General features: G+C 41.3%; 1 protein-coding gene across 2 annotated transcripts; it reads right to left on the reverse strand.

Annotated features, from left to right (window-relative positions):
- Positions 1-356: 356 nt before the first annotated feature.
- On the reverse strand, positions 357-20,356 carry LOC112432637 (phospholipase D1-like). Of its 2 annotated transcripts, XM_076881322.1 has the most exons (6): positions 20,250-20,356; positions 16,030-16,135; positions 2,626-2,742; positions 2,087-2,335; positions 1,570-1,663; positions 357-1,231 (listed from the first exon to the last, which is right to left on the reverse strand). In XM_076881322.1, exons 2-5 carry the CDS (start codon positions 16,045-16,047, stop codon positions 1,610-1,612), a joined length of 438 nt encoding a protein of 145 aa, XP_076737437.1. In that variant the 5' UTR covers positions 16,048-16,135; positions 20,250-20,356; the 3' UTR covers positions 357-1,231; positions 1,570-1,609. The 2 variants fall into 2 exon arrangements, 1 of the variants encoding a protein (XP_076737437.1); XR_013096367.1 differs by lacking the exons at positions 2,087-2,335; positions 16,030-16,135; positions 20,250-20,356 and having other exon boundaries at positions 2,626-2,811.
- Between the last annotated feature and the right edge of the window lie 486 nt (positions 20,357-20,842).

Raw genomic sequence — 20,842 nt, forward strand, 5'->3', positions numbered from 1 at the left:
TATTCATTATTTTTACTATTGATAAAATTCATGTATACTAATCAAAGTTATACATGAGTAACGACATTATTAATAATGATTAATAATAATAATTCTAATGCCAACATGATGACTGTTCATAGCTCCTGCTTTGAAATACTGAACTTAAACATTGACCTGATGAAAGATCACAATTCACAGTGGCCCACTGTCAGAATCATTCTGAATATAAACTCATCGAGTTAATCTGAACCTTTCTCAAATGTGCTGTGAATAAATGCTGCTGCAAGCCACTGTGGGAAACCTGTGTTATTATCATGGAAACATCTGTGACACATTCACAGAGGACGAGGACACAAAGGGACGACACGCAGAGGCTGTGTTAAAGTCAAAAATCCAAATCTTTAGTCCTAAACAGGCAGTGGTTACAAACAGGAAGACGAGCAGTCCATTAAACAGTCTACAGGGTCAAACATACAGAGAATTCAAACAGCTATTAAAAACAAATAACTGGACACTGAAAAACTTCAGTGATGTGTGAGGCACCAAAGGGAAGCAGCTGAGTATATTCAATGAATTCTCTTCAAATACAAAGACAGAAACTCCTACAGGCAGCATGCAAACTGAGCAGGATACACAAAGATCAGAGATTACAAAATAAATCAGAAAAGGATTTCAAACTTACTGAGAGCAAGGCCTCTGTTACAAATCTGTCTAATAGAAAAACATGCTGTACAGATACAATACGCTCAGTGTTCATGGTCATTTAAAAACTGGCTCTACCTGAACCACTTCAATATTTTATGAAGTCACTGAGTCGACCATTTCTACAGTTTGTTTCCTTCATTGCAGTTAGAGTGCGGCTGGTAAGGATGAAAACACACACAGAGCGTAAATTGTCTTTGTTAGTAACAAACGTCAGCAAAGAAAAGACAAAACACACAAACACTCTCATGATATTCATGAATCATTAGAAAGCATCCAAACATTCTGCTCGTGGACTTTTACAGTCTTATTTGCACTCGCTCATCTTCATAATCATCCTGATCAATACATGACAGGGGAGGCTTTGAGGTAGGCGGGGCTCTCTGCTGATGTCAGCATGAAAGGCAGGACCAGCGTCTGCCACATGTTGGTGAAACATCACAGTACACTGGCGTGGTTTCCTTTCCAGATGTTGGACGTTTGACACTTCAACGTTGAGGCCAACAAGAAGACACAGTTTTGGGTCGGGTTGCTGCAGGGTTTCTAACTGAGCAAAAGCAGAAGCACACAGACCAACAGGGCTCAGATGCTGAGTGTTAGAGGAACATCTGTGCTGATCACTGAATGCTGCTGTGGTCTCTTGTTGAAGTTGGCTGGTGGGACAGTCTAATAGTGATATCCTGCCCATCGGAGGAACACTTTTAAAAACACATGCAATACTTTGTTTGTATTACAGTCACAGTTTATCTTATTTTTGTCCTTTAAAAGTGTTGCTGTACTATAAAGTCCTATAATTTGAGGCTAAAATGGCTCAGAGAGTCTCTCTCTCAGAGGATCTCCTTTGAAAGTGGAGACGGCTTTATCCGCTGATCCACGTCACTTTACCTGGATGTTTTCTTTGAAGCTGGATGAAGACTCCTCTCCCTCACTCCTGCTGCAGCTGTGTGGTCCAGTTGGCCTCTGAGGTCACAGTCAACATCTGTAGCAGAAGAGGGGAAATAAAAGTCCAGGTCACCAAAACTGGGAGCTTTTCCAAAATAGAGCGTAACTGGACTTTTTCAGCCTTACAGGCAGATAGTCGTCTGAAGCTGCAGCTTTTTCTTTTTAGCTTTTTCCAATCTCTGCTCTCGGCTTTCTTTGAGAACATGTCTGCTTTCTTGGCATGGGTCTGTCTGCTGTTGGTGAAGAGACTAAATCCACATACTCGCTACTAAGATCTCCTCAAGTAGTCTCAACCAGATTACAGTTTAAGAGTAAATGTCTCCTGAGAGTTTCACCTTGGGGAGATGCTGTCTGGCTAACATGCAATCATGAGCATTAATCTATGAGGTGAAAAAGTAATTTTAAAAGCTCCAGCCACAAGTTTTATTTCATCTGTGTTTTGGTCAGAGTCCCATCAGACCTCCAGAATGGTGTCAGAGTGTTTTCTATCCACGTGATGAGCACAGGCCTCAGGTCCAGACCTCCACGGGCACCATAGCCTCTTTGGAGCTAATAGGTGCAAGAAGGTTTTGTTGGGATAGGAACTGAAGAGGAAACTGACGAGGAAGGCAAGGATCTCCTTCAGCTCCTCCGAGCCGGGACCTCTTTGTGTAGGCCAGCATTGGCCAGGTAGCCCTCCAGCATCGCTGGATGGCCGACAGTGGAAAACCTAGAGGAGTAGGAGAGAAACAGCAGCTTGGAGCATGTCTTTATACTGTTTAGTTTTTAGAGCCACAGACTTTCTTTTAATGTCATTGTTCAGGATCTATGACTGATTATGTATTTATTGTATTCCTCCATGACTGTGTGACAGCAAGTGGAAAAAACCAGCTTCACCTTTGTTGATATGCTTGTAATTTTAATATTGATTAAATGGCCCATGAAATAATAGAAAGCTCATATATGAAAATGTATTTTAAGAAGTAAAATGTTAATCTGAGTACAAAGGAGTACACTCACCTTCTGGTAGATGGAGGTGTAGCGAGCGCTGGTGAACATCCAGGCCTCCTCGTAGAACTGATCACTGATTGGATCCAAAACATCGATGGAGGATCTGTGTAAGCGCTGAGGATCGTCCTGATGGACAGAACAGAAGGAGAGTGAGACAAGTGAAGATATACTAAACAACACTGTGACACGAACTGAGCCACACACAGTTTGATTCACAGGTGATTGACACATTATTTGACCACGAGCAATCTTTTCTGGTTTGACGCCGTCTTTGTAGCCAGAAACCAGCTCTCTCCTCGGCTTCCTCCACTACACGCTTCCCCCACGCCAGTCTCCCCCGTCACTATAAAGGGGAGAGTCATGAGCTCCATCACCCTCACCTGTGCCGTCCAACGTCCCGCCACCAGCCTCCACTGCAGCAGGCCAGAGACCACACCCCTGCCACAATAAGTAAAAGTATATCATTGCTGTACCCTTAATGCTAAATGTGCTAAATTAACCGCTGCCTTTGCCCCTTTGGGATTATTCTTGTGTCACTGGGATGTTGACCTTTGACCTTCACATTAGAGAGATGGGCAGACATAATTAGTGTATGAATTTTAAAGTAACAGGTAATAAAGAGAGTGCAGCAAATGTAGTCAGGTTTATTACTCTGTATCACACATGAGTGCCCGAGGGAGGCGGGGCTGACTGGGGAGACACAGGAAACAGAGAGACAGGGCTGACTCGACATGAAACGATGAAACGTGGGACACGGGAACAGAAACTAAACACAGGCTGAAATGAACACTGAGGGAGGGAGAACTAAGATTACTGAGAGCCTGATAAACAAGAAGAACAAAAACCAAGAAAAACAAGAGTCAAAGAAAACCAAAAACACAAAGCATTGGGCCAGGACCCACTGCTGTGACATTTATATGTGATAAAAACATTAAAAACTGCTCAGATGTTGAAATCTTTCTACGTATACTTTAGGTTCAGCTCTCCAGCCTGGCATTTGGTTAAGCATGATTCAAACATTTGGTTTTGTTTAACTGGTTTTAATTATAGTTACTTTTTGTGAACATTTGTTGCAGCATTTAAAAATACATCATTTATTTTCAAACTTTTATTTGATTTAGAGCATCATATTTGACCAACGTAAATGTTTTAATTTCATATAAAATAACTGAAACAGTGAACTAAATATCTGAAATCTTTCCTTCCTTAAAAGTTATAATCCTACTTAAGTTATAGTGCAAACGCTTAAGCAACAAATATACTTGATGCTAATTAATTAATATTTCCCTTTGATGTTGCAACTATGCGGTCACTTCTGTCTTTAAACAAAATAATATTTTCCAGTTACAGAAATCATAAAGTCCAAACTACACTGAAAAAAATATGTTGTTGGATTTACTTAATTCAATGGTGGACATTTGTTGCACACAGATGTTTTGCTTTGGCAGCAACTTAAACAATTGAGTTAACTTAACACAATTTATTCAAGTTCAATAAGCCTGTGCAATTTGTGTTGATAAAATGTGACTTAAACATGTTTTGATGAAGTAATTTGAGCTCTTGGAATATTTTAATCCTTCACAATTTTCTCACTTTATCCCAACACCATTCAATAACTTTTACCCAATACTACTTGGTCACTTAAATACTACATGTTATCTTCAAATTATATTTTGCTATTATATTCTAGTATCAAATACACAATTTTCAAATGGAGGCCTAATAACAGATTATATTGTTCTCTTCCAAGATGGTTGCTGGCATCCACCAGTAACCTTTCAAAACAAAATGTCTAATTTCACTGCATTGACAGTAGGTAAAGAATTAAACTGACATTACTCCTCCACTGAATCTATATAAATCAACAGTTAAATAATGTCAGTTCTTCCGTGTTCTCTGGAATCAATCACAGCAAAGAAATTAGACTGTTTCTTTTGAAAAATGTTGGGAAAGAACAAATCAAGATCAAAAATCAAGATTCAGTTAAACAACAATTATAACTAAACAATTTGAGGTAATGTTAGTTTCCATTAACATTAAATTAGGTTACTGAATTGGCAAACACCTTCCTATTAACATTACCCATTTTACCCCAATAACTAAAGAAATTAGCACTTGCAGGTCAAAACCTTTATTCAAGAGATGCAAAAATAACATTGATACAGTGACTGTCAAAAATTACAGCACTGATCATACTGTGACATGTTGGTTCAAAACAGCACACTTAGAAATATTCAACGTTCTTTACTTCAACTGAATGAAACTGAAAACACCATTTCACACGACCCATATGGGATATTTAGACTGTATAACTGTTCACGCTACATCTCTTCACTAGTAAAAGAAAGAAAAAATACAAAGAGAAATTTAAAAATGCTGCCAAAGTGCTGCACAGAGCAAAAGGAAAAACAAACAACAACAAAAAAATGGCCCTGTCCTCATGGCAGTTGCAGTGTATATAAAAATGAACCCTGCGATCTGTTCCTGGAATTGAGCTTCAAAAATGCAGCAGAACAAGTGTGAGATTTAAATGTCTTCTCACCTAGAGCTGATCACCTTGCATGCATAACAGTGAGCTTTCCTTGCAGGAGCAGTTTTGTCTTAGTTGTGAGCTTTTCTTGTACCGGACTCTGCGCCCCAATTTTAGTGTCAGACCACACCTTCAGAGTATTCCATCAACAACAACAACAACAACAATCTTTATTTATAGAGCACATTAAAAGCCAGGGGCATGCCAAAGTGCTTTACATGAAACAATAAAACAATAAAATGATTTACACTAAAACATCAGAGTCATATAAGTGTGGGATTATGTTCACAGGTAAAAACCACTAATAGGAATAATCTATAGCACACAGCTATAGCAAAGTAGAACTGTACCATCATACACAGTGATAGAGGACATAGGCTACGCAACAATAAAATAATTAGCACTATAACGTCAGAGTCATATAAGTGAGAGATTATGTTCACAGGTAAAACCACTAATAAAATAAACTATAGCACACAGCTATAGCAGAGTAAAGCTGTAAAGCTGTACCATCAAACACAGTGATAGAAAACATTGACAGCGCAGGACAACGCAAAACAACCAGACACATTAATAGAACAACTCACTAGAAGCAAGGCGAGAATTTAACTAGTAGAAAAAGCAAGTTCAAACAGATATGTTTTAAGCCGTGATTTAAAAGATTGAATAGAATCAGACGCCCGGATGCCAATCGGGAGATTGTTCCACAGCTCAGGTGCAGCTAGAGCGAACGCTCGATCACCTCTAGACTTCAAGCGAGATCTGGGCTGAACCAACAATGACTGTGAGGAAGATCTTAAGGCCCTCGTAGGAAGATATGAATTTAAGAGTTCCTTAAGATAACTTGGCCCTGTGTTATTAGTAATTTTAAAAGTAAACAACAGAATTTTAAATTGAATACGAAATTTCACAGGCAACCAGTGCAGATCAGCAAGGACGGGAGTGATGTGAGCAAACTTCTTAGTTTTAGTTAGAATGCGTGCAGCGGCATTCTGGACTGTCTGTAATCTATGTAAAAGGGTAGAGTGGAGACCATAATAAAGTGAATTACAGTAATCTAGTCTTGACGTAACAAAGGCATGGATAAGCTTTTCCAAGTCATTGTGCGGGATGTAGTGTTTGGCCCTGGAAATAAGGCGAAGTTGGTAGAAACTAGATCTGACGACAGCAGATACTTGTTTATCAAGTTTAAATGAGCTGTCAAGTAGCACACCCAGATTCCTAACAGTGTCAGGGAAAGAACTAGTGAGAAAACCAAAAGCATCATGAAGTTTGGCACAAAGAGCGTCACTGCCAAAGATCATAATTTCAGTTTTCTTATCGTTAAGGATAAGAAAATTTGCCAGAAGCCATTGCTTGACCTCACACATGCACTCTCGAAAGTTACTCACAGACATAGCTAGATCATCATTCAGCTCAAAATAGATCTGGATGTCATCGGCATAATAGTGAAAGGCAATGTGGTATTTCTCAAAAATGACACTTAAAGGAAGCATATACAGTGAGAACAGGGTAGGGCCTAGCACAGATCCCTGGGGGACACCACAGCAAACAGGTACAGCGGAGGAGGAGGAGGTGGCCAAGTGAACCGAAGAGAGCCGATCGGAGAGGTAAGATTTAAACCAATCCAAGGCAGCGCCCTTGATGCCTACAGTGTGCTCTAGTCTCGCCAATAGTATGTTATGGTCAACCATGTCATCAGAACCAACCACGACGCAAGAGGAACACTGATGACGTGCAACCCTATGACCCAATCTGGGGCAGTGATGTACCAGCGGAGTTCAAGTTGTGGACCACCGGACAGAAGGTCCTGCACTCACTGTTCCCATGGGTCGGAACTGGAAAAAACACGTTAAGAATTGAGACTCTTGACTACCGATTTGGACTTTTCCTGAACAGCTCAACAAAGATAAATAAGGCTCAGAATGAGGAAATCGACGCGATCAGAATAGTGGTCATGCAACACAGGGTCGCCCTGGACATGATTCTCGCTGAGAGAGGGGGCCTCTGTGTCTTATTCAACACCACTTGTTGCACCTATATCCCGGACAACGTGCACTCCTTGACCATGACCACCGCCCTAGACAAGTTGCAACAACTGAGTAATGCGCAGCAACAAGACTATGTCACGAACAATGAGGACTGGCTGACCTGGCTGCTGAGTGGCAGCTGGAAGACCCTCGTGATAAAAGGACTCGTACTGATAGGAGTTCTGCTTCTATTGTTATGCTTGTTTTCTACATGTATCCTACCATGCATAAGATCCATGATTGACAAAATGGTACAGGCCACAGTAATTACCTATGTTGGACTGCCACTAGAAGATGAACCGGATGAAGAAGATTTAGTATAGAAACACACACACACACATACTGAATGATGCTACAATTGAAAATGTTATAAGCAAGTGATTGTTGGCTGATAATAAAGTATGATTAAGTGAAAAATATTAACATCAGGAGGGGATGTTAAAGAAGAAACGCTTTAATGAGTTTTATGTTGCATTAAAGTACATGTTCATATTTTACTCTTAATAGGAAAAGAACAAAATGTACTACTCGCTCTGTTTATAGAAAGAGGAAGTTCACCCTATGACATTTATACGAACTTAGACACACACACACACACACATATGCAAAATTAGAGGAAACTGCTATGCTTGTTTCACCCTGCTATAAATAATAAACGACTACTGCAGCTCGGTGTGAGTCCTCTCTGAGCCCTCACCCGTGCAGCACCTTAACCGTCTCCAAGTGTCTCAGTGTTGTTTATTCACCTAACTGTTTGATAACTGTAAATCTCTGACAACAGTTTATTTATACCATCTTCACGTGAACACATTCAAGAACATAACAGATGAAGAAACATTAAAAACTTCCACACTACATGAAGCAAGAAAAATAGTTTATTCCTTTATGTAGAAAAAACAGAAACATCAAACATCTCCAAGACTCTCTTTGAAAGAACTAAAAACCTTTGTTCTCATGGTCCAATCATGAGTGAACTCCCCGATGAAGCCTTGTGTGCTAAAACATGTCAGAGTTTTAAAGGTTAAACATGAGTTTCCAAAACGTTTTGCTGGAGAACAATGAACTATTTGACTGAGTTTCAATCATTTACAGACGAGCAAAACCAGGACAGAGAAAAAAGGACAAAACTGACTCAGTAAAAAACAGAAAAGAAGATCCCATGTAGATCTGTATTATGTAGAAGTTCAGCCCAGCAACCAGTTCAGTTCAACACAAGTTTAAATGATTCTATCTGAACTCTGTGGAGCCTGATCTCAAGCTTTTTGAGTCCGACACAGAAACCAGAGGATCTTTCTGTGTCTTCAGATTCACTGTGATCCAGTGATGGGAGTGATTTCAGCCCTGAGTGATCGCGCTGATGTTTGCACAGAGCAGACAATGAGGTGAATGTTTGGGCACACTGGTCACAGCTGTAGTTTCCTTCCATGTGTGCACGTTCATGAATGTTACGATGACCTGACTGTGAGAAGCTTCTCTCACAGTAGATGCACTTGTAGAGTCTCTTTCTGGTGTGGATCTGTTGGTGTCGTCTCAGGTGATGTGGAGCTTTAAAAGTCTTCTCACACAGGTCACATTGATAAGGTCTCTCCTCAGTGTGGGTAAACATGTGTTGTTGTAACTGTGCGTCTGTTGTAAAGTATTTGCCACACTGTTCACAGCAGTACACATCATGTCTGGTGTGAATGCGTAGGTGTGTATTTCGGCTCCCTCTCTGGCTGAAAGTTTTTCCACAGATGTCACAGCTGTACGCCTTAATTCCAGAGTGGGTAACTAGATGACTCTGTAAGTGGCTACTGCGAGTAAAAGCTCTGCCACACTGATCACAGCTGTACGCTTTAACTCCACTGTGGATGAGTTGGTGTGTTTTTAGGGAACCCTTTGAGGAAAAAGACTTTCCACACAAGTCACAGCTGAACGGTCTCTCTCCAGTGTGGATGACCTGATGCTGTTTTAGTTTAGCCCTCACAGTAAAACCCTTCCCACACTCGTCACAGCTGTATGGCTTAATTCCAGAGTGGGTAACTAGATGCCTCTGTAAGTGGCTACTTTGAGTAAAAGCCTTCCCACACTGATCACAGGTGTATGGCTTAATTCCAGAGTGGGTAACTAGATGATTCTGTAAGCTGCTACTTTGAGTAAAAGCTCTGCCACACTGATCACAGCTGTACGCTTTAACTCCACTGTGGATGAGTTGGTGTCTTTTTAGGGAACGCTTGAAGGAAAAAGACTTTCCACACTCGTCACAGCTGAACGGTCTCTCTCCAGTGTGGATGACCTGATGCTGTTTTAGTAAAGCCCTCAGAGTAAAACCCTTCCCACACTCGTCACAGGTGTGTTTTTTCTCTCCCTTTCTTCTGTGAGGTTTGTCGGCCTCCTGAGAGCGCTGACTTCTGGCTCCATGTTGGTCCTGCAGTGACAGAGATACAAACAGAGGCAGTGAGTGAAATGCAGTCGTGGAACAAACTCAACCTTCAAACTCCATTAACACTAGTTTTAAACCTGAAGGTGGAGCGTGGCACCAAACACCACTTAAACCCCCGGAGAGCAGCCATTTGGCTTTTAGCTAGGCTTTAGCTTCAGACAAGTGGAAGCTAAATGGGCTAGTCATTCATATGTATATTAGGTTGTTACCTGGGAATTCTGGAGGGAGGGGAGTGGAGTGTTTCAGTTTTCCATCTTAGGGAGAAATCAACACACATGGGTGTATGTCCTTTGTTGCTGAGATTTATTGATAAAAACAGTACAAAAAACCAACCATTTGTACACATATTTACAAATAATAATAAAAAGTGAGTGAGTACATTTCAACATTTTCAGCAATCACTCACAATCCTGGCACTGCCATGGTATCTGTAGTCTGCATTTACCACATGTGTATCTGTTGCAGTGAACACATCGCACAGTGGCCTGATTGTTCTTGCATTTGTGTTTGACCTGACACATGGCTCTTTTTCCAGGGCTCGGTGTGGAGGGTTGTGTCCAAAGCAACTGTTCTTTTCTTGCCTTCTTCGCAGCTACATGAGAGTGAGCTAACTCCCTTGCAAGCTCCACCAGGAAGTCCACCCGTCTTTCCTTCATCCCGGTGCATGCTTGATACAGCACATGTGCATTCAGTGCTGCCATGTCAATCATGTTATAAAACACGGCAACTGGCCAGCGCCGTGTTCCTCTGCGGACAGTGTACTCCCGAACCATCTGGTCCATCACATCCACGCCACACTTTGTTTTGTTGTAAAGGGTGACAGTGTTTGGCTTCCTTTTGGTAGTGTTATCAGTCTGAACCACGCTGTGCATGCTGCTAAGAATATAGACTGTCTTCTTCCGTTTGGCCGCATACGCCGTCAGCGTGGCAGCAGAGGTTGAAAACACCTAAGAAATAAGATAAATTGTTTTTTCCATAGCCCTTTAGAATTCACCACTCAGGTATGTGTAAGTGTACACAGGTAAGTGTAAAAGGGCTATGGAAATAACAATTTATCTTATTTCTTAGGTGTTTTCAACCTGGCCAGTTGCCGTGTTTTATAACATGATTGACATGGCAGCACTGAATGCACATGTGCTGTATCAAGCATGCACCAGGATGAAGGAAAGACGGGTGGACTTCCTGGTGGAGCTTGCAAGAGAGTTGGCTCACTCTCATGTAGCTGCAAAGAAGGCAAGAAAAGAACAGTTGCTTTGGACACAACCCTCCACACCTAGCCCTGGAAAAAGAGCCATGTGTCAGGTCAAACACAAATGCAAGAACAATCATGCCACTGTGCGATGTGTTCACTGCAACAGATACACATGTGGTCAATGCAGACTACAGATACCATGGCAGTGCCAGGATTGTGAGTGATTGCTGAAAATGTTGAAATGTACTCACTCACTTTTTATTATTATTTGTAAATATGTGTACAAATGGTTGGTTTTTTGTACTGTTTTTATCAGTAAATCTCAGCAACAAAGGAAATACACCCATGTGTGTTGATTTCTCCCTAAGACGGCAAACTGAAACACTCCAAGTTGGTGACTTTTGGAGATTTATTTCCCTGGATGATTGAGAATGCATCAAGATGAAACACAAAAGGGAAGTTCACAGCTTTTAGCAGCTCCCCCACCCCCTCGTTCACACACCCCCACTCCGCTTCCCTCCAGAATTCCCAGGTAACAACCTAATATACATATGAATGACTAGCCAATTTAGCTTCCACTTGGCTGAAGCTAAAGCCTAGCTAAAAGCCATTTGGCTGCACTCCGGGTTTTAAAGGTAGAAAGGTAGAAGCCTGGGACTCCTAGTGTTTTAAAGGTCTCTTAACCCCACCTGCTGGTAGTTCTAACACATTACATCCAACCTGCTGTTAAAGATAATTCATGACTGTTCAAACACTAAAATCATGCCCATCCCTCCTGATTGTACACACACACACACACACACACACACACACACACACACACACACACACACACACACACACACACACACACACACACACACATTATTTTATAATTTAGATCATTTTGTTGTTTCCTATTACATATTTCTATAATTTGTATAGATTTATACAGAATTATTCAGTGATAATAAATCCTATGTTTGTTTATTCTAAAGGGACCCCGTTAGCTTCCACAACAGATGTTGCTCGTCTTCCGTCAAATACTCACATAAAATATTACACAATAAAGTGGATTCAAGATATCCACATAATTTCACTCTTACATCCACAGTGAGGTTTCACAATTGTTCAAATATAAGCAATCAATAATAATAATAATAATAATAATATCAATAACATTGAGGCACATTACACAAATTTCAAAAACAAATCATGTCTTACAATATTTACAACAACTAAAAGCTCTGTAAATCGGCTTTTAAGTGTTCATTGAAGTTTTGAATAATTCTCTAATTTTTTAAGGCAACTTATTCCACTTAAAAGTTGCTCTAAATGTAACAGTTTTACAAAACGTTACTTTTAACTCGAGCATTTACTAAATTGCAGCTTGTTGAAAACTGTGTAATATGATGATGTATTTCATCTGGATACTGCAGCTGAGCAGAATAAATGTGGTGTGTTTAACAGAATTGCTTTCTTTAGAACTACAAGTAAGCCATAGAATATTTTAGCCTGTACAGGAAGCCAAGAAAGGTTATTATGCATTTTATCAATATTAGTATAGTATGAACATCTTCACACTAATCTGGACGCCTTATTCTGGACTAACTGAAGTCTGTTAAGATCTGTCTTATTAGCTGCTGACCAAATGATTGAACAATACTCCAGATGAGACATTACTAGTGCATTAATGACATCTTTCATAATGAAGAAGTGATACACAAAGAGCATTTCATAGCCATAGCTATGCCTTGTCGGCAGAGTTATGTGACATTAGTGATGTTTGTACTTTCAGCGTTAACTTGGTTTTAAAGCCTTTAAAATATACGCCGTTCAATAGTCGACCTTAATCTGACAGAGAATGTGATGATTTTGTGGATAATTAAAGTCAGTCATATATCCACAAACACAACAAGCTGAAAGTCAGTGATGCTGCTCGGTTTGCAGTCCTGAACATCACGGCACAAGCAGGATTCACTGCACTGTTAATGTTAGCTGTGTTATATTGCTGCCTCTGTTCGGTGGTGTCGAGCCAAACGCACTTTAATGTGTGTTTGAACGAGCTGACGGTTCACTCGTTAAGCTGAAAGAAAGATGCTTTAATCACAGCAGTCACACATGTGTCCACTGCACCATCTGGAACTCTTCTTGTTTACACTCGTAATAACACAAACACTAAATCCTGCTTCTCTGGTGCTGTTGTGTAGCAGTGTGTACACCTGAGACTGTCACCTGTCTGTCTGTCCTGCACTCTCTCTCTGTTTCTTTCTCTCTGATTGTGGAATAAAAGTATGAACATGTGTTTATAAGTTACACTTGTGTTTGAATCCTGCAGCTTATCACACATTTGATTTCCATGTGTGACGACTGCAAGTGTCCAGAGTGAGGACAGACTGAGGGAGCCACTGCTGCACATCATCTGTGAGGCTTTGCAGCCCTGATGATCCACCAGGACAAACTCAGCAGTGTGTGAGGAAGAGGAGGAGGAAGAGCCAGCAGCAGCTGACAGATGGAGAGAATAGACAGACTGTTCCCTGTTTGTGAAGGACTGCTAGGAAAGTTTAACATAACTGTCTGTGCTGAATCAGTCTTATTAGGTAATGTTCAAATAATGTTATCATCCCAGTGTTTTCAGTGTGGGAGAAAGTACTCAGGGCCTTCAAGTTACACACTATGAAAGGCAGCAACAAGTTTAATGTTCAGAAACCTAAAGTCTGTATCAGCAGCAGGATGGAGCTAAAAATAAATGTTGGTTTCAGTTCTATGAAGCTTTGAGTCTGTGAAGGTTCTCAGTCATCCAGGTCATCGTAGTCAAAGGAGCTTGCAAAGAAAAGCGTCTGGACTTCTTTAAGTTAATTGAAGACGTTTCACCTCTCATCCGAGAAGCTTCTTCAGTTCTCTCTCTTCACTTGCATACCCACCACGGAGGCCGAGGAGACTGTCAGAAAATGACTACAAGAAGACAGCTCCTTGGAGGACAGGACCAACTTCACAGCCGATCAGATTTGCACCCTGTTAGACCTCTGCCTCACCACTACATATTTCAAATACAACGAAGGCTTTTACAGACAAAAACATGGCTGTGCCATGGGCTCCCCCGTGTCACCTATTGTAGCCAACCTTTACATGGAGGAAGTGGAAAGGAAGGCTCTTGGCTCTTTCAAAGGAAGAGTACCCAGCCACTGGTACAGATATGTGGACGACACCTGGGTCAAAATCAAGACACAAGAAGTGGAATCCTTCACTGCGCACATTAACACTGTGGATAAAAACATCAAGTTCACCAGGGAAGACACAAAGGACAACTGTTTGCCCTTCCTGGACTGCACTGTGCACATTGAAGAGAACGGCAACCTCAACATCGAAGTTTACCGGAAGCCCACACACACGGACCAGTACCTCCTGTTTGACTCCCATCACCCTCTGGAACACAAACTTGGAGTAATTAGGACCCTACACCACCGGGCAGAACATGTTCCCTCTCAACCTGAAGGAAAAAAGAAGGAACACACACATGTAAAGGAAGCACTCAAAACGTGCGGCTATCCTAAATGGGCGTTCTTAAAGTCAGCAAAGAGGCACAGAAAAGAAGACCAGACACCAGCGAGGGAGGATAAGAAGGACAGACGCAACAACATTGTCATCCCCTATGTAGCCGGTGTATCAGAGAAACTCAGGAGAGTTTTCTCCAAGCATGACATCCCGGTGCATTTCAGACCCAGCAACACGCTCAGACAAAAACTGGTTCACCCGAAAGATAAAACGCCAAAACACAAACTTAACAATGTGGTGTATGCTGTACAGTGCAGCGAGGAATGCTCAGACCTCTACATTGGAGAGACCAAACAGCCACTTCACAAGCGCATGGCACAACACAGAAGAGCCACCTCCACAGGACAAGACTCAGCAGTCCATCTGCATCTTAAGGATAAAGGACACTCTTTCGAGGATGCCAATGTTCACATTTTGGACAGAGAGGACAGATGGTTTGAAAGAGGAGTGAAAGAAGCCATCTATGTCCACTGTGAGCGGCCATCATTGAACAGAGGCGGGGTTTACGACACCAACTCTCTGCCATCTATAATCCAGTTTTGAGATCCCTTCCCAGACGCCTTAACGCCCACTCACATCCTGGGCCATCTGATCTCAGGAATTCGCATGATAAGGTGGGGCCAGGTTTCACAATGAACACACCCGAAACTGGCTGATTGGGGCCCACACCCAGTTTCACACCTTGGCTCAGGTGATTAGAGGATCATCAGGGGGTCCTTTTGTCCCTCTGTGGGGGGTCACTCCCACTAGGTTTATATCTGGGACTCTCCACCATTTGACCTTAGAACTGAAGAAGCTTCTCGGATGAGAGGTGAAACGTCTTCAAGTAACTTAAAGAAGTCCAGACGCTTTTCTTTGCAAGCTCCTTTGACTATGAAGCTTTGAGTATTTTGGATCAGCAGCTGCTGTGTTTGTTGCATCATATTGCTGTAACTGTTTATATGCTTTATATATTCTGAGCTAAGTTGATCTATAGTGTTACATCATATTCTATAAGGATGTTATGTGTTTGTAGACCTTCTGCCCAGTTTGACCCATTTAGCAGACGTCAGCCTGTTTAAGGCTCTGATATCTATTCTGTGTGACTTAAAGCAGTTATGACATGGTCTGATTTTCTCACCCAATAAAGGAATATTTCATATATCAGTCTACTCTTCATTCTATCAGACACAGTTATCACAGCTCCTACATTTGCTTTTTACACATATATGTAAGCATTGAGCCAAATTTAGTAATGCCAACAATATAATAACTATAATATTGGCCATATTATATTTACATTACCACAGTGAGATGACTTTAGTCTCATGAACAACATCAGCTAATTGTTATTTACAGCTAATCTTAAACGACTGTTCAGCACAGAAATGAAGCCCAACAATCATGTTTCACAGTCCTGTGGTCTCAGCCTCAGATACTCATCAAATCACACAGAGCTCATGTAGAAACAAATGAACTAAATATGTTCTCCTTCATTTCTGTCAAACAAAGCTGTATGAAACGTTTCCAGCTGTTAGTACATAAACACATAAACAACAGCTGGTTGTTTCAGTGAAAATACATTGATGGGTTTTTAATAAAGTTGTGCAGCTGTAAAGTATTTTGTCTGGTGTCAATTCTATCGTCAGCTACATCGTTATGGCAAATGTTCAAATGTATATGGTGATAAATATCTTTGGTCATATGGTCCTGCTCTGTCTGTCACCTTCTGTGTTGAGCTCATTGTTTCCTCTGTAGTGGCTGAGCTGAGTCCAAGTAGCTGAAAATGTTCCTCTGCTGCTCCGTCAGACTCTCCTCCTCCTGCTGATCAGCTGGGACACAAAACAGATCTTTGTTAGGCTCCACACTGCACTGAAGAGTCAAAGTGTCTCATATGTTCATCTGACAAGTAAAAGAACACATTTTTGTTTCCCGAGGTGGGCAACTTGTTGGAAACAAACACAAAAGGTTTGAGCACTGATACCTGCCATTGCTGGCATTGAAAGATGCAACGCCAGCAATGTGGATTGGTTTGAGTCTTGACAATCCACATTGCTGGCATCTTTCAATATGTTGAATGCACCAGTGTAAGTGCAGCCACTCAGACTCAATGTGTTCATAGAAACAGGTGCAGATGTGTCACGAGTTCATCCAGCAGTAGCTATGGCACTTGGCCACAGGGGGCAGCAGTGGACTGACCTGCATTCGAGACTGCTCCAGCTGCTCTGTGACAGTCAGTAGATCTGCTACAAATTGCAGATCATATGCAAGTTTTGGAAATGACATTATAAATATTCCTAACTTAGCCACGGCAGCCATGTTGATGTATTACCTATATTGGCTGAAAATGTTCATTTGCAGAGAAAAGACACAGGCAGACTGTGCTTACAGGACAACAACAACAACAATCTTTATTTATAGAGCACATTTAAAAACCAACGGCATGCCAAAGTGCTTAACATAAAACAAATTAACACAAGTATAATCAGAGTCATAAAAATAAAAGTGTAGAATTATGTTCACAGGAAAAAGCCACCAATAGAAAAAATATAACTATAGCACATAGCTATAGCACAATATAACTGTGCCATCAACACACAATGGGGATAAGACATACACAGTGCAAATAAAAAGCAAGATAGGAAAATTAGTAAAATAAATCACTGCAGACAAGGCCAGCATTTAACCAGTAGAAAACGCAAGATTAAACAAATACGTTTTAAGCCGTGATTTAAAAGATTGAATAGAGTCAGACGCCCGAATGCCAATGGGAAGGTTGTTCCACAACTCTGGTGCGGCCAGGGCAAACGCTCGATCACCTCTAGACTTCAGCCGAGATCTAGGCTGCACCAACAGTAACTGTGAGGATGATCTTAAAGCCCTAGCAGGAACATATAAGCTTAAGAGTTCCTTAAGATAGCTCGGTGCTGTGTTATTAGTGATTTTAAAAGTAAACAGCAGAATTTTAAATTGGATACGGTATTTCACAGGAAACCAGTGCAAATCAGCTAGGACGGGAGTAATGTGGGCAAACTTCTTAGTTTTGGTTAGAATGCGTGCAGCAGCATTTTGGACTGTCTGTAATCTATGGAGGAGGGAGAGTGGAGTCCAAAATAGAGTGAATTGCAGTAATCCAGCCTCGAAGTTACAAAGGCATGGATGAGTTTTTCCAGGTCTTTATGCGGGATATACTGCCTGGCCTTAGAAATAAGGCGGAGTTGGTATAAACTGGATCTAACAACAGCAGACACTTGTCTATCAAGTTTAAATGAGCTGTCAAGTAACACGCCCAAATTCCTAACAGTGTCGGAAAAGGAGCTAGTGAGAAAACCAAAAGCATCACGAAGTTTGGCACGAAGGACGTCACTGCCAAAGACCACAATTTCAGTTTTCTTATCATTAAGGATAAGAGTATTTGCCAGGAGCCATTGCCTGACCTCACACATGCACTCTCGAAAACTATTCAAGGACAAAGCTAGGTCATCATTTAACTCAAAGTAGATCTGAATGTCATCAGCATAATAATGAAAAGCGATGTGATATTTCTCAAAGATAGCGCTTAATGGAAGCATGTACAATGAGAACAGAGTAGGGCCTAACACAGATCCCCGAGGGACACCACAACAGACAGGTACAGCGGAGGAAGAGGAAGTGGCCAAGTGAACCGAGGAGAGCCGATTGGACAAGTATGATTTAAACCAATCCAAGGCAACACCCTTGATGCCTACAGTGTGCTCAAGTCTCGCCAATAGGATTTTATGATCAACCATATCGAAAGCCGACGATAAATCCAATAGCACTAGGACCGAGGAGCGCCCATTGTCAGCTTTTAGTAGAAGGTCATTGAGAACTCGGAGCAGCGCTGACTCAGTGCTATGATGTGGTTTGAAGGCCGATTGGAATTTATCATTAATGCTATTCTCATCCAGGTAGGCCTGGAGTTGAAGCAACACTATCTTCTCAAGAATTTTGGCCAAGAACGGAAGCTTGGAAATCGGCCTATAGTTCGCATAATCATTATAATCGAGGTTCCTTTTTTTAAGAACAGGCTGAATTATAGCATGTTTAAAGGCTGATGGTACGCAACCAGAGAGCAAAGAAGAGTTCAAAAGGGACAATATACTAGGTCCAATTGCACTAAAACAGTCCTTAACTATACGAGATGGAAGAACATCATATACGAGATTAGTATTGTTCATTTGTTCAACCAGACGCTTAAGAGTAGGGAGTGAAACGGGTTCAAACTGATAGAAGGAAGAGGAACAGTCAGGGGTAAACGCAGGGCCTGTCATTAAAGGAAGAGCAGATTTAAGAGATGAGACTTTATCTAAAAAATAATTTAAAAATTGTTCGCAAAGAACCGTGGAGCACGGCAGCGGCATAGTGGGGCAGGGGTTGACCACAGAGTTAAAAATTTTAAATAAAATTCGAGGATTGTTACCATTGGTAGAGATAATTTTTGAAAGAAAAGCTGCTTTAGCCATTTTGGCAGCAGTTTGAAACTTCAAGCGACTAGTACGTAGGATGTCGTAAGATGCCTGGAGTTTATCTTTCCTCCACCTTCTCTCATCCCGCCGACACGCACGTCGTAGAGCGCGAACAGAGTCACTTAACCAACATTGTGAGTAAGTTCTGGGGCGCTTCATTTTAATAGGTGCCACAGTGTCGAGGATGGAGGAACATGTAGTTAACAGGGTATTGGCAAAATTCTCAACCATATGAGGGGTAAGACAATCTGACGTAATAGATGCAGAATACACAAAAGAAGCAGAGAATTTCACCACAGTATCAGCATTAACAGTACGCACATCACATAATAATGTTACATGTTATTATGTGATGTTACTGAAATCATCATGAATAACAGGAGTGGTGATTCCTGTAACTTTGTGTATATAATTTGGCATTTCTTACTGATGTAGGCCAAAAATAAATACATAAACTGAGCACCTGATGGCTTTGAACTTTTGTTGTCCATCTTCCATTGGTTTGAATTTTGCGCTCCAGTACAAACACAAATCCCCCAACCCGAGGATCAGCACAATTAACCTAACAGACCTACACCTTAGTTCACAGATTCACTTTGTCTAAGGTTGATTTCTGGGATTCCACACAACCCAGGATTCAGATCGTGAATCCATGATGGGCTTGGATTTACATCATTATAAATGAAATGTGCTCTACTTGGAAGCAGCCGGCCCCGCCCCTTTTGACGGCTTGTGTGAGACTTTAAATCATCAAACTGTAAATTATAAATTTAAATTGTTATTGATCCTTTACCCCGAGTCCTAAAGTGTAGATTTATTTTCTTACTCTTCTTATATTTATTGTTTGTTTACTTGCACCGCTGTAACTGCAGCCTCGTCGTCTCGTCTCTCTATATGCTGGACTGTCTGTAGCGGAGATGACAATAAAGTTTACTTTGACTTCAGCAGCGCGCAGGCGCACCGAGGGCTCTCGCGCTCACTTTATAGAATTTAGAAAAAACATGGGTGCAGATTATAAGTCTGTATCATAATATCTGTTTGTTGTTTTTATTTTGTTTTGCGAGTTGGTTATTAGATGCCGCTCCAGCCAGCCAGAGACTCCCCGCCGCCCCGCCCTCTCCTCCCTGTGCCGCCAGCAGCAGGCGCACCTCGCAAACGGAGGGCGCCCTTACTCCCAGCAAATGGCTGATAGAAAACCGATCGGTGCCTACGAATTTCCCAATATGCGCTGGCATGACGTCGGGGAAGCATGGGTACGACCGATTATTTTATTTTTTTCTTGCCCGTGATGCCCCCCCCACCACGATGCATTCTATTGGTTTGCACACTTACACACACCCAGCTGTGGTTTCCTGTTTTGCTGGACTCTGGAGAGCCCCGCCTTTAACGCTCTTCTCTCACAGAGAGCAACAGAAAACTTGGAAAAACTCCAGATTGACTGAACTCAGTTCAAAGTTACCTTGACACCTTTAGATGTGAGACGTAGTGATGGTCCGCTTGAAGCTGACGCTCCGGTGCGTGTGTCAGAAAGATCAACGCGCTGCTTCAGAAGCACCGTGTCGAGGCTTGATTCGTTTGGCCAGAGTCACGTGATCAGTGACGTCTGAAGCTTCGTTTAGAACGTACCTTTTTTTAAATCGAACTTTATTGAAACACAATGAGTATACAACATACAAACAGATGAAGTTTACAAAAGAACAGAACATGAACATACAGAACCAGGAGTAAAAAAATGATGATATGAGTAGGCGAAAAAAATCAACATATAAATATTGTTCTGAGAGGCTTTTTGTTGGTTGAGTCTGAAATTGATTGTATGTACAATTCATATCCTTATAAAACGGCAGAAATATGGTGTTTTATTAATAAACTTACATTTATGGATATAAAATAGCTAAAAGTATTAACAAATATTTTATAAAAAAACATTTATCATTCTTCCTGGGGAACTTAAAGAAAAAGAATAAAACATTTTCCCATCGTAAAGAAAACTCCCTTAAAATATGGACAATAACAAAACTGCTAAATTCTTCCAGAATCTCTGTGTAGAGG

This window comes from Maylandia zebra, unplaced genomic scaffold, assembly GCF_041146795.1.
Source record: "Maylandia zebra isolate NMK-2024a unplaced genomic scaffold, Mzebra_GT3a scaffold11, whole genome shotgun sequence".
NCBI classification, from domain to species: domain Eukaryota; kingdom Metazoa; phylum Chordata; class Actinopteri; order Cichliformes; family Cichlidae; genus Maylandia; species Maylandia zebra.